This window comes from Cervus elaphus, chromosome 5 (genome assembly GCF_910594005.1).
Source record: "Cervus elaphus chromosome 5, mCerEla1.1, whole genome shotgun sequence".
NCBI classification, from domain to species: Eukaryota; Metazoa; Chordata; class Mammalia; order Artiodactyla; family Cervidae; genus Cervus; species Cervus elaphus.
This window is the reverse complement of record NC_057819.1, coordinates 122,079,412-122,091,805: the sequence shown is the minus strand read 5'-3', so window position 1 is coordinate 122,091,805 and position 12,394 is coordinate 122,079,412. Positions and strand designations below refer to the sequence as shown.

Genomic DNA, 12,394 nt, shown 5'->3' with positions numbered 1-12,394 from the left:
GCCTCTGAGTGGTCATGCCCCGCAGTTCCTCCTGCACTTTGGGGAGGGCCGGTTTCTTCCAGCACAGAGCTACAGGGCCTTTTCAGGGCACTAAAACTGGGGCACATTTTTATTTCTCAGCAAAGAAATATATGAATTCTACGTATTTTTTTATGTTTCATAGAATTCAATTCGCCACAATCTCTCTCTGAATCGTTATTTCATCAAAGTACCACGTTCCCAGGAAGAACCAGGCAAAGGCTCATTCTGGAGGATAGATCCTGCCTCTGAAAGCAAATTAATAGAGCAGGCTTTTAGGAAAAGACGGCCTAGGGGCGTGCCTTGCTTTAGAACCCCTCTGGGACCGCTCTCGTCTAGGTAAGGAAAAAAGACAAACAAAAAGACCTCACTTAATGGTCAGTGAATTTACCTTTGATGTATTGGTAAATTTTCCTTTTGAAAATGAAGGAATTACCAAATGCATTATGATTAAATGTTGGGCTGGGGATTTGGGAAAAAAAGAAGTGTTGGATACCTCTCATGTATTTTTGTTTCTAGTGCTAAAACAATTCAGATTATTAAGTTTTATTTAAATTGTATTCCTATGTAGCATTGTTGCTTCATTGAATGCATATTGTCAGTATGATGAGTCGGCAGTATGACGATGCCATGTTGATAGTTTCTTCCTTTTCCTTGGCATGTGAGAAGCTCTTGAAAGCTACATCTTTGCTGTTTCATTTTTAGCTTCATTAATAGTTACTCTGCGTTTTTAAATGAAAAAAGACATGACCATAATGTAAGTCTTGAGACCCAGCCAGCTCCACTTGCAGGCTGCCGGCTCCTGCTGCCTGGCTGTGGGAGGGAGCTGCTTAGGGAGGCAGCCAGTCCCGCCCCACACTGTGTGGCCCATGCTGGGTGTGGAGCAGCAGCGTCCTACACACGGTGGCTCTGTTCCAGCCGTGCCAGCCTTTTTGAGTGTCTGTCTCGGGTCACAGGCGTCACACAGAAAGTAAGACTTAAGAACTTTAGTCGGTTGGCAGAAGACAAATGACACCCCTTTTTGCAATATACGCTTACTAAAAACAACAGGGCAGCTTTATGAATGCTTTATCGTAAAAATCCACTGTTTTTTTTTTGGTCATACAGAAGTGCTCCAGCCTCTCCCAATCATGCTGGAGTGCTGTCTGCTCACTCCAGTGGTGCCCAGACCCCTGAGAGCCTGTCCCGGGAAGGTTCACCAGCCCCTCTGGAGCCTGAGCCTGGTGCCCCACAGCCCAAACTTGCTGTCATCCAGGAGGCGCGGTTTGCCCAGAGTGCACCAGGTAAGATGTGCAGAGGGCAGGTGTGGTGGGAGAGGGATGGGTCAGATGAACGTGTGAGCCAGAGGCCTTGGAGCCTTTGAACCTTGTGCCTGATAGGTTCTGAAAAGCTAACTGTACTGTGTTCTATTTTTTTTTCTAATCAGTTAACATTCTTTTATGACTCTTACGTGTAGGTGCCTGAAAAATTTTAGAATTAACCTGTCTCTCAATTGCGTCATCATTCATAAGTCTATGAAAAAGAATTCCCTCAAAAAGAACATAAATTAGACAAAGTAGACACTGTCAGGAAATAAATGTCTATTTAGTAGATAGGTGAATATTTCCTAGTGTACATACAAAGTCGTAATGTGGAATAAAAATGTGTGCCCTGGGAAATTTTTTTTTAAAAAGTAGTGTGAAAATGTGTCCAAAGTAATTCTGTTATGGTTCCTACTTGGTTGGCAAAATGTGCATTTTGATATTTTAGAGTTCCTGGCCATGCTGACAATAACCCTTGCCAGCCCCCATCTGTAGTTCCTGTTGCTGAAGCCCAAATGTCCAAACCAGAAAGAGCAGAGGCTGGCAGACAGCTCTGTCTCCATGCTTCCTGCTTCTCCACACCTGTCATAAGATGGAGACTTCAATACCAGGGAGCATGGCCCCCTCCTTCAGGCCTCATTGGGCAGCTCCTTCCCATATTCTGTGTTGATGTTTTCTCTATCATGAGGAGAGAACTGTGGGAAGAGGTGTTGTAAGAAATCTGAACAGGAACATCCGTGGCGGTCCAGGGGTTAAGATTCCACACTTCCACTGCAGGGAGCATGGGTTTGATCACTGATTGGAGAGCTTAAGATCCCTCATGCCATAAGGTGTGGCCAAAAAAAAAAATCTGAACAAAGCAGAGATTGCATTTTTAGCAGTTAGATATACATTAACTGTCCGCATTAAATATGTCATTTCTTTCATTGTGAACAACTTCATTATTACCAGATGAAAGGGGCCACCTCCTATTTTCTTAAATCAGCCTGTAGGTTGCAACTGAGGGGTCAGTTAGTTGGTTTGAGATACCTGAGCCTCACCTCTGCTCCCGTCCTCGGCAGGCTCACCTCTGTCTAGTCAACCCGTCTTAATCGCCGTGCAGCGACCACTGCCACCGACGATCAAGCCTGTCACCTACACTGTCACCGCCCCTGTGACCACCTCGACTTCTCAGCAGCCCGTGGTGCAGACGGTTCATGTCGTCCACCAGATCCCAGCGGTGTCCGTCACCAGCGTGGCTGGACTGGCCCCAGCAAACACATACACCGTCGCAGGGCAGGCCGTGGTCACTCAGGCAGCTGTGCTGGCCCCCCCGAAGGCGGAGCCACAAGAGAATGGAGACCACAGAGAAGTAAAAGGTAAGCAGCAGAAGCAGTCACTTTGGGCAGTTTTTCAAGCTTTTAAAAACCTTCCAGCCTTGTTCACCTGACCCTTTGCTAACATGTTATGTAACATTGTGCTGGAGCAGGGCTGTTTGCCACATGGTTTGTTTTACTTTAAATTAGTGAGAGTTCTGTAAGCTACCCAGTAATGTTAGTTGGTGTCATTTTTTTCTCTTCTTTGAATTTAGTGAAAGTAGAACCTATTCCTGCGATTAGCCATGCCACATTAGGTGCTGCTGGCCGGATCATTCAGACGTCACAGACCACCCCTGTCCAGACGGTCACCATAGTGCAGCAGGCACCTCTAGGTCAGCACCAGCTTCCAATAAAAACTGTAACACAAAATGGGACTCACGTGGTGCCAATCCCCGCCGCTGTCCACGGCCAGGTGAACAATGGTAAGCACTGTCTCCATGGGTAACTGGGTGCTGATAACATGAGTGAAGGTCCTCTACTTTCCTTTTATGAAGCATGGTGTTCAAGGTTTTTGTTCTATTACAATTCTCATTTTTATTTTTTCTGAAGAAATGTTTGCATTTCTAAACTATTGAAAACAGAATAGGAAGTAGCTGGGAAGTAGCTGTGGGAATTGGCTCCCATGTAATTCCCATTGGAGGAGCTATCTGAAGAGGAAAGCATTTCTAAGTACCTTGAGAGATGAAAATACTCCCACCTTTTGCAGACATCTAGGTGTGGCCTAGAAACAGCCTGGCAGCTGGATGGTGGAACCTGACTTCTGTAATGTCCCCTGGGGGCTGTCCCAGCTGATCTGTCCAGAGGCAGTGCCCTCCCCTGGGGCAGGGGGCTGCTTGAGAGTATCTGATGGTGGAAGATGGTCTGCTGTGCTCTTTGCTCTGAAGGCCCTCGGGAGCCTGTTGACATGGCTCCCCATGGATGTTCTGACATAGATGAGCCTAAGGGAGCTTGGCTTTTAAATCAGAAAACAGAGACCCTCCTTCCATCCATTTCCACGGAGCAGTGTGAAGAGTAGGAGTCCGGCAGGCTATTGAGTCAACTCAAGATTTTTGGGTCCTTGGAGCTTGTGTTCAGACTTCTTAGCTGTGGGTTTTCACTCAGGTATGTGAAATGCATGCTGTCCACAGTGTGGGCTGTTGTGATTCAGCTGCAGGACCTCAAGCAGTAGAATCAGAAGCTTTTGGCTCAAACTAGCTCTCTGTGCCCAGAGATAGTTTCTTTGAAAGAGGTTGGGGAACAGAAGGCTTGATTGTGTTGACTTCTGAATCCTTACTGAGCTATTAAGGGGTGGAGACCTGGGACACCTTGTGTGATTCCACTTTCCCCCACTCCTCCCCGAATTTAATAGAGGGACAAGATCTGTAATGTTTTCTAGGGAAGATTAACCAGAGAGTTTTTTGTTTTTAAATAATAGGTAACATGCCACCTGTGGATAAATTGGGAAATTTGCAACCAGTTGCCCATTTAAAATGCTTTTTTCCTCAAGCCATGTGTCTCCTAAGTAAGAATTAGTCAGGCCTCATTTCTTTTCTCTATGAGTGACTTCGTTGTCACAAGTGGTCCAGATGTGGCAAACCTGGTGATCCTTGGCGTGGCTGGAAGCAGATGGTGTTGAGCTGGATGGTCCATTTCTGGTCTGAGCTGTTCCTGTCTGTCTTAAGTCATGAAGACATGGTGTGGGCCAGTGATTCCCAGATATCATGTGAATCATGTGACTTAGAATCACTCAAGGGCTCTGTCCCAGAGTCCATAAATAATTGAGCAGGTCTGGCCTGGGGCTCAAGAATGTACACTTCTCACGTGTTCCAGACCTTCTAAGAAGCACTGTGCATGTCAGGAACCTTTTATGTCTACCTATCTAAGGAGTTTAAAAAACTGAGTGTCCCTTTCACATACTTAAATTGGTATCTAAAATTTTTCTTCATAAATTTAATAGGCAAGGAATTAAATTTTCCACTATTAAGAATATTGATGTTTAATTTTTATTACTACTATTTTTTGCTGCACATTGCAGCTTGCAGGAGCTTAGTTCCCTGATCAGAGATTGAACCCTCTCCCTTAGCAGTGAAAGCACAAAGTTGTAACCACTGGACAACCAGGGAATTCCCATTACTGATGTTTTAAAATAACACATCATTCTTTTAAATTTGCTCCTCTGAATACTGTCCTGATTTGATACCCACTTTCCCATGTGGCTCAGCTGGTAAAGAATCCACCTGCAATGTGGGAGACCTGAATTCAATCCCTGGGTTGAGAAGATCCCCTGGAGAAGGGAAAGGCTACCCACTCCAGTATTCTGGCCAGGAGAATTCCATGGACTGTATAGCCCATGGGGTCGCAAAGAATTGGACACGACTGAACGACTTTCACTTTTCACTTCACCCATATATCAGTACACAGATAGGCAGGCTCACCCATCCTCATGGCTAAGTCCCATGCCCTCCACAGATTTTGTGCTAATGCCATATACTTTATGATTGAATGTCATTTACTGAGTACGTCTTTTCTCTGCAACAGCAAAATGTAGAAATATTAAAGATTTAATTATCTGTGACTATAAGGATTCACTTATCAATTGTTGTAACTGAGGAATTGATCAAAACCAAAATTCAGTTCAGTTCAGTTGCTCAGTTGTGTTCAATTCTTGGTGACCCCATGGACTGCAGCATGCCAAGCCTCCATGTCCATCACCGACTCCCGGAGTTTACTCAGACTCATGTCCTTCTCCTCCCGCCTTCAATCTTTCCCAGCATCAGGGTCTTTTCAAATGTCAGTTCTTTGCATCAGGTTGCCAAAATACTGGAGTTTCAGCTTCAGCATCAGTCCTTCCAAAACCAAAATTTTAATTCTTTTAAAAATTATGTTTGGGAATTCCCTTGCAGTTTAGTGGCTAGGACTCCAAGCTTTCAGTGCTGAGGGAGCAGGCCCAGTCCCTGGTCAGGGAACTAAGATTCTGTAAGCCGCACAGCATGGTCAAATAAATCAATGTATTCATTCATTCACTTTTAGGAAAAAGATGCATTTCTCAATACATCTGGGCTTTAAAGAAAACCACACAATTATTATACTGATGGTCACTGCTGGCAACAGTAAGCAAAGTGCTGGGTCAGCCCTCAGAGTCCTTGTTCCTACTTAGAAGAAGGAAGGATAGAAGAAATGCTGAAACTCCTTCCAGTTTTAGTCATCTTTTAGCAAAAACTATTTTAAGTTATCTGTTAGTGGGAAATGTTATTGGTTCTCCTTCAGTTTAGTTTCAGTCTTTTACTTAGAAATCACTTGGTCCAGAAGAGGATTTGCTACCTAGTCAGTAGTAATTCAGGTTCCCAGTGCCAGCGTTGTCACTCTTCCTTTGTTTCAGGCTCCATCTTGACATTTTCATTCCCAGAACCAGCACAGTTGGATGGCTTTAGAGAGGGGCTGTTTAGAAAGGGGAGGAGGGTGGAGGTGGCAGATCAGCTTTAGGAAGATTGTGTGGGCAAGTGGAGATGGTGTTTTTCCTGAAAACTGGTGTTGGGTGGATGCTGTATGACCCAGCTGTGGCCTCTTTTACCCTTGAAAATCACTCTTGAGAAAGGGAAGTAGTGCCTGTTACTAATGAATTTTGAAGATCAGAAGATTTGATATTTCAGCTTTTTATTGTGGAAAATGACAGACTTTCTGGAAATCAGGTCATAGCCAACCTTGTTCACGTTCCCCACCTGCCCTGTCTGCTCCCACCCACGTATGTCATTCCCTGTTTGAGCATGCATCTCTAAAAGATAAGAACTCTTTTAATACGTAAGCACAATACCAGTATTATAGTTTTAAAAATAAACAAGTTCTTTTATACCCAGTGTCTCCTTAGGATTCAAATCATATATACTTTTTAAAAATTGTGATAAAATATACATGCAAAATTTACCATTTTAAAGTATGCAGTTCAGTGACATTAAGTACATTGACAGTATTTTGAAGACATCACCTCTAACTAGCTGAAAAGCATTTTCATCACCCCAAAAGGAAACTTCATACCTGTTAAGCAGTTACTCCTCATTCCCCACTCACCTTAGTCCCTGGTAACCACTAATCTACTTTGTGGATTTACCTGTGCTGGATATTTCCTATAAATGGGATCATATGAATTGTGGCTGCTGTTAACTGGCCTCCTTAATGTTTTGCGGTTCACCCACGTTACAGTGGGCATCAGCACATCACTTCTTAGCTGAGTGTGTTCCCTTTTCATTTGCTCATCAGTTCGTGGGCGTTTGGATTATTTCCACCTTCTGGCTGTTTGGAATAATGCTGTGACACTCGTGTAGCGTATTGGTTTGAATCCTTGTTCTCATTTCTTTTGGGTGTATACCTAGGAGTGAAATTGCTGAGTTGTATGGTAAATCTATGTTTAATTTATTGAGTAGCCATCAAAATGATTTCCGCAACAGGCACAGCAATGTAACATTCCATCCTCAATGATGTATAAGGGTTCTATTTTTCATCCTGACTTGATATTTTCTCCTTTTATTTTTGATCATGGTCATCTTAATTGTGGTTTTGATTTGCATTTCCCTTGTGACTAATGATGTTGAGCATCTTTTCATGTGCTTGTTGGTTATTTTATAGCATCTTTGAAGAAATGTCTAAATCCTTAACACTATTTTTTTCTAAAGTGGGTTATTTGTCTTTGTTGTTGAGTTATAGGAACTCTATATATTCTAGATACTAGGTCCTGATCAGATACAGGTATCCCCTGCTATTTAAAAGTAGAGAGTTCCCATGAAACCTGAGAACATGTCTAGCTGTTGGATGTACAAAATGAGTCAAGATAGAGCACAAATGCTCACAGACACAGTTCAAAGTTCTGCTGTCTTGATGCTGAGATGGAGTGTGGTTCCTGGGGAGGAGTTTGGCGGTGCCACTCACTGCTTGGGGTGCTGCTGCCTTTAAGGGCTTGCTGCAAAACGAGTGGTAAGCATTATTTTTGCTTTCCCCCTTTCTCCATAGAAGTGAAAATCCTCTTTAGATTTCTTTCCATTAGCGAAAATGGGTAGTGATGTAGTTATTTCATAAAAGCAAAGTGGCATAAAGGAAACTTTTACAAAAGGGCGTAGGGAGATACTTGTATATGATTTGCAAATATTTCCTTCCATTCAGTGAGTTTATCTTTTCACTTTCCTGATAGTATCTTTAATGCACAAAAGTTTTTAAGTTTGATTAAGTCCAGTTTATTTTCCCTTTTGTTACTTGTGCATTTGGTGAGAAGAATTCATTGCCAGACCTTAGGTCATGAAGACTTACACCTTCCCCTGTGTTTTCTTCTAAGGGTTTTATAGTTTAGCTCTTGCATTCAGATCTTTGATCTATCTTGAGTTAATTCTTGTATCTCATGCAAGCGCCTTTCTTCATATTTTGCATGTGGAGATCCAGTTTTCCCAGGACCACTTGTTGTAGAGACTGTTGTTTCCCCATTAAATGGTCTTGTCTCCGCTGCTGAAAATCAGTTGACCTCAGCTGTGTGAGTTTCTCTCGGTTCTGTTTCATTGATTCTCGTGTCTGTCCTTATGCCATAATCACACTGCTTTGACTAGTCTAGCTTGGTAGAAAGTTTTGGAGTCAGGAATTATGAATTTTAAGATCAGCTTTTCCAGTTCTGGGGGGAAATATTGGAATTTTGATAGGATTGCATTAAATCTGTAGATTGCTTTGGGTAGTATTGCCACCTTAACAGTATTAAGTTCCCTCATCCTTGAGCATGAAATATCTGTCCATTTATTTAGGTCTTTTTTAATTTCTTCAACAGTGTTTTATAGTTTTCACTATAGAAGTCCTACAGCATTTAAGTCTTGGTTAAAATTCTTCCTATTTCTTTTGAATGTTTTTCTAAATGGAATTGTCTTCATAATTTTATTTTGAGATTGTTCATTGCTACTGTATAGAAATACAACTGACTTTTTTGCATGTTGATCTTGTACCTTGCACATTTGCCTTATATGAGTTTTTTATTTGGGGGTTTCTTTATGTGGACTTGTTAGGGTTTTCTATATATAAAGATTACATCATCTGCCAGTAGAGGTAGTTTTACTTCCTTTCCCATTTGGATGCCTTTTATTTCCCTTTCCTGCCCAGCTGCCCATAGGACTTCCAGTAAAGTGTGGATTAGTGTTGGCAAACGAGCATCCTTGATTTTGAGAGAAGCATCCAGTCTCAGCATTGACACTGACTAACTGTGGGTTATCATATGTGTTATATTGTCCTTTAGTCTATCAAAACGGTGTATTCTGTTAGTTGATTTTATATGTTGAACCACCCTTTGATTTCTGGAGTAAATCTCACTTGGTGATGGTGTGTGATCATTTTAATATGCTGTTGAATTCAGTTTGCTAGTATTTAGTTTGAGGATATTTACATCAGTATTCATCAGGGATATTGGTTTGAGTTTTCTCATATGGTCTTTGGCTGGCTTTGGTATCTGGGTAGTGCTGGCCTCGTAGGTGAATTTGGAAGTCAGGCTCAGGCCATTGTGTATTGAAATCTCTTCTTGGCACTTTCTGGGGCTGCTCATACTGCTCCCCAAGAAACCCAACATGCTCTGGTCACTTCTCAGCCTCTTCTGCACTGGACCACAATTCTGGTCATAGATATTTAGTCCATCTTTGTGGAGATTCTGCTGCCCTTGACCTCCAACTTATGGGGTGTGGTTTTGGGAAGAAAGGAGTCTTTACCCTGCTGACAGTGTTCCCCTGTGACCAGCATTTCACTTGTCAACCTGAAGAGCCTCTGCTATGCTCACAGGTACTGTTCCCATCTCCCTGTCTCACAAAAACTGGCCCTGGCCGGCCTCCAGCCTGTGCTGCGCTGGGTCCAGGTCCTGGTGCTGAGGAGGCAAAAGGGTTTTATGGAAACCTGGGCTGTCTGCCCAGTGGTGTGCTCTTTTAACTCCCCCCGGCCTTCTCCGGGAACCACGTGTTAGGTTGTGGATGCAGCAGGCAGGGCGCCCACTGGACCAGCATGGCCTTCTGCTGGCGTGTGGGCAAGAACTGCTTGGACTTGGGGGCGCAGCCAGGTTAGCACTGAGGCAGCATTGCCTCCAGGGCAATATTCTGCCTCTGCACCTGCGGCACCCGCCCTGGGTGAAGCTGTTGCTTGGCGGGACTCCTGGGAGGCGGTTCCACACACACACTTGAGCCTCCGTACTTGGATGCCATATTTGCAGATTTCTTGCAGATCACTGAAATTTACTTATAACTCCCAAGTCAACACTGTGTGCTTTCACAGTCCTTTGCGGGCTTGTGCAGAGCAGCAAGGTGTTTTGAGTTCAGCATGCTGGCTCCCAGCAGAGCAGGATGTGGTAACACCCATCTCCTGTTTCAGCTCCCACTGTGAACATGTGTCTTTCTCACTGTTTCTTTCTTTTTTTTAATTATTTTATCTTTGGCTGTGTTGGGTCTTTGTTGCTGCATCGGCTTCTCTCTAGTTACTATGAATGGCGACCGCTCTCTAGTTATGGTGTGCTGGCTTCTCTCTGCTGTGGTGTCTTGTTGCAGAGCACGGGCTCCAGGGCCTGGGTTTCAGTAATAGTGGTGCACAGGCTTAGCTGCCTCACAGCATGTGGGATCTTCCCGAAGCAGGGATTGAACTGGTGTCCTCTGCATTGCCAGGCAGGTTCTTAACTAACTGGACCATCAGGGAAGCCTCCCACTGTTGCTGAGGGCCATGTGTTTCATGTTTTTTGCTTCTTTGTGATGGTTTTGCTATTTAAAGTGGGCTCTGAGCCTGGTTCTGAGAAGGCCTGGAGTGTTCTAGGCACGAAGGTTGTGATGTGCCTTATGGGGAAAATACAGGCATGAGTTCCATGTTAATGAATAAACAGTATAGGTTAAGTTGCCTTTAATCAAAAAACACATAAGACAGGGTATGTGTTGATCAGCTGGTAAGCCCTACCCTGTGTTCCCCTAAGACAGTGGCTCAGTAGCCGCCAGCCTGATGTCCCGTCTGGTCTGGCTCAGCTCGGGGCTCTGACTGAGTCACAGCTGTGTCAGGCACCTCTGAGGGGCAGTGGTGCTGTGCTGTAGCAGGAAGCATGTCCCTGAGTTACACTCAGACAGGAGTGGGGTCTCTGCCTGTGTGGGGAGGGCATCCCAGGACACTGACCGGGAGACCTGCAGGGCCAGGGCCTGCTGGTGCGGGAAGCAGGCAAGCTGGGGGGCCAGTGACGAAGATGGGTGTTTTGGGAGCATTCACAGCCACAACAAGGCTGCAGAGGATCGGTCTGGACGCTGTGCCACCACCCAGGTTGTAGCTGCTGGCCTCTGCCTGTATGTGGACTATGCTCATGGATGGGTGGGGAGTATGGGGGCTCAGGACGGTCCTGGCGTCCCCTTGAAAGGTGGCCCTGGAGTTGAGTCCCCATCCTGCTGAGGCACCACGTGACTGAGGGCCAGGCACCCCAACAGGAACACAGTGCTCCTCCTGCTTGGTGGGCGCCTGTGAGACCTCACAGGGGAGAGTCCCAGTGTAGCGTATCATCACAGCCACCCTTCCAACCCTTAGAAAAGGAAGCCTGTCTTTCCAGGCGGGTGCCTTGAGCTCTGGTTATTGCCATGGGCGCAGGGAGGGCACATTTTGATGCTCGGTGCTCATGGAGGGCTGGAGAGGTGGGATGAGCCTGCCTGTGAGGCAGGCTTTCCACCCAGACCTCAGCCCCAGGCCCACACCTGCCGTTTACTAGTGTGGTTATGGTTGTGCTATTTCTTCAGCGACTCACTTGGGTTGGATGTGGAGTCCTGGGGCAACACTGCGTATTTAGGTGACATCCCACCTGCTCACTGTGGCCTAAGTGCCCCTTTGCCGTCTTTCTTCTGAGACTTCTCTGCCCCTCTCAGGCTCCCTCACTGCCCAGGTCCTTTCCTTTCACCTTTCCTAAGGGTTTACAGATCAGTTAGTGGAAGACCCTGCTCAGCATGGCCTAGGAACCACACCATGCCTGCTTGAGAATCCGGGACCCAGGCCCCACCTACAGCCTTGCCTCCCATAGAGCAGGCCCTGCTGCCCTGCCCCACCACACCAGCCTGTTTTTCCAGCCACATGATTTTCCAGGCTTTGACCATTTGTCCTGATCTACCGTTAACTCCATTCTGCTCTGATTCATTGCTACATCCTCCTGAAATAGCATTTTTATTCAAGCCAGAATTTTGTGGGACGTCTTCCAAACTCGCCAGGGCTCTCTCTGTGTCTCCACCATGGACTACAGCAGTGAACTGTGTGTCCTGCTGGAAGAACCCAGACTTCATTGCAGTGCTGCCCCCGCATCACACAGGTCCTTATCCATGAAGGTGACACAGCAGTCATTCTCAAGAGATGACGGTGGAGATGGCAGAGGCCCCATGGTAACCAGGGTCCAGCTGCCAGTCCCCTTGTTCCCTAAAGACATGATCGTATGAATTTTCCTATACAAAAGCCTACTGGGAATTTAATTGGAATGGTGTTGAATCTGGAGATGAGGGTGGGGCAGTGTTGGAACTCCCCTTTCTTTGACCTCAGTGTGTGTTCTGTGGCTTCCCATCTGTTTCAGTTTGCAAACTGCCCGCTACCCCATCTCTTCACTTAGCTTCAAGTTCCATTTCTTGGAAGGAAATTCTGTAGTCCCCCTGTGCTAGCTAAAGTGATATATTAGAATATCTAGAGTTGTAAAGCTTGGTGTAAAGCCCTTATGCTTATAGCTCTTATGCAGCATGTAAAGCA

General features: G+C 45.2%; 1 protein-coding gene across 1 annotated transcript in view; it reads left to right on the top strand.

Moving 5' to 3' along the window:
- The window catches only part of FOXK2 (forkhead box K2), a 50,850-nt gene that overhangs the window by 34,346 nt on the left and 4,110 nt on the right, over positions 1–12,394 (top strand). The window contains exons 5-8 of the mRNA XM_043905111.1: positions 164–357; positions 1,126–1,301; positions 2,381–2,677; positions 2,890–3,099. Of these exons, the coding sequence (XP_043761046.1) occupies positions 164–357; positions 1,126–1,301; positions 2,381–2,677; positions 2,890–3,099 (877 nt within the window). The remainder of the gene's footprint in view (positions 1–163; positions 358–1,125; positions 1,302–2,380; positions 2,678–2,889; positions 3,100–12,394) is intronic.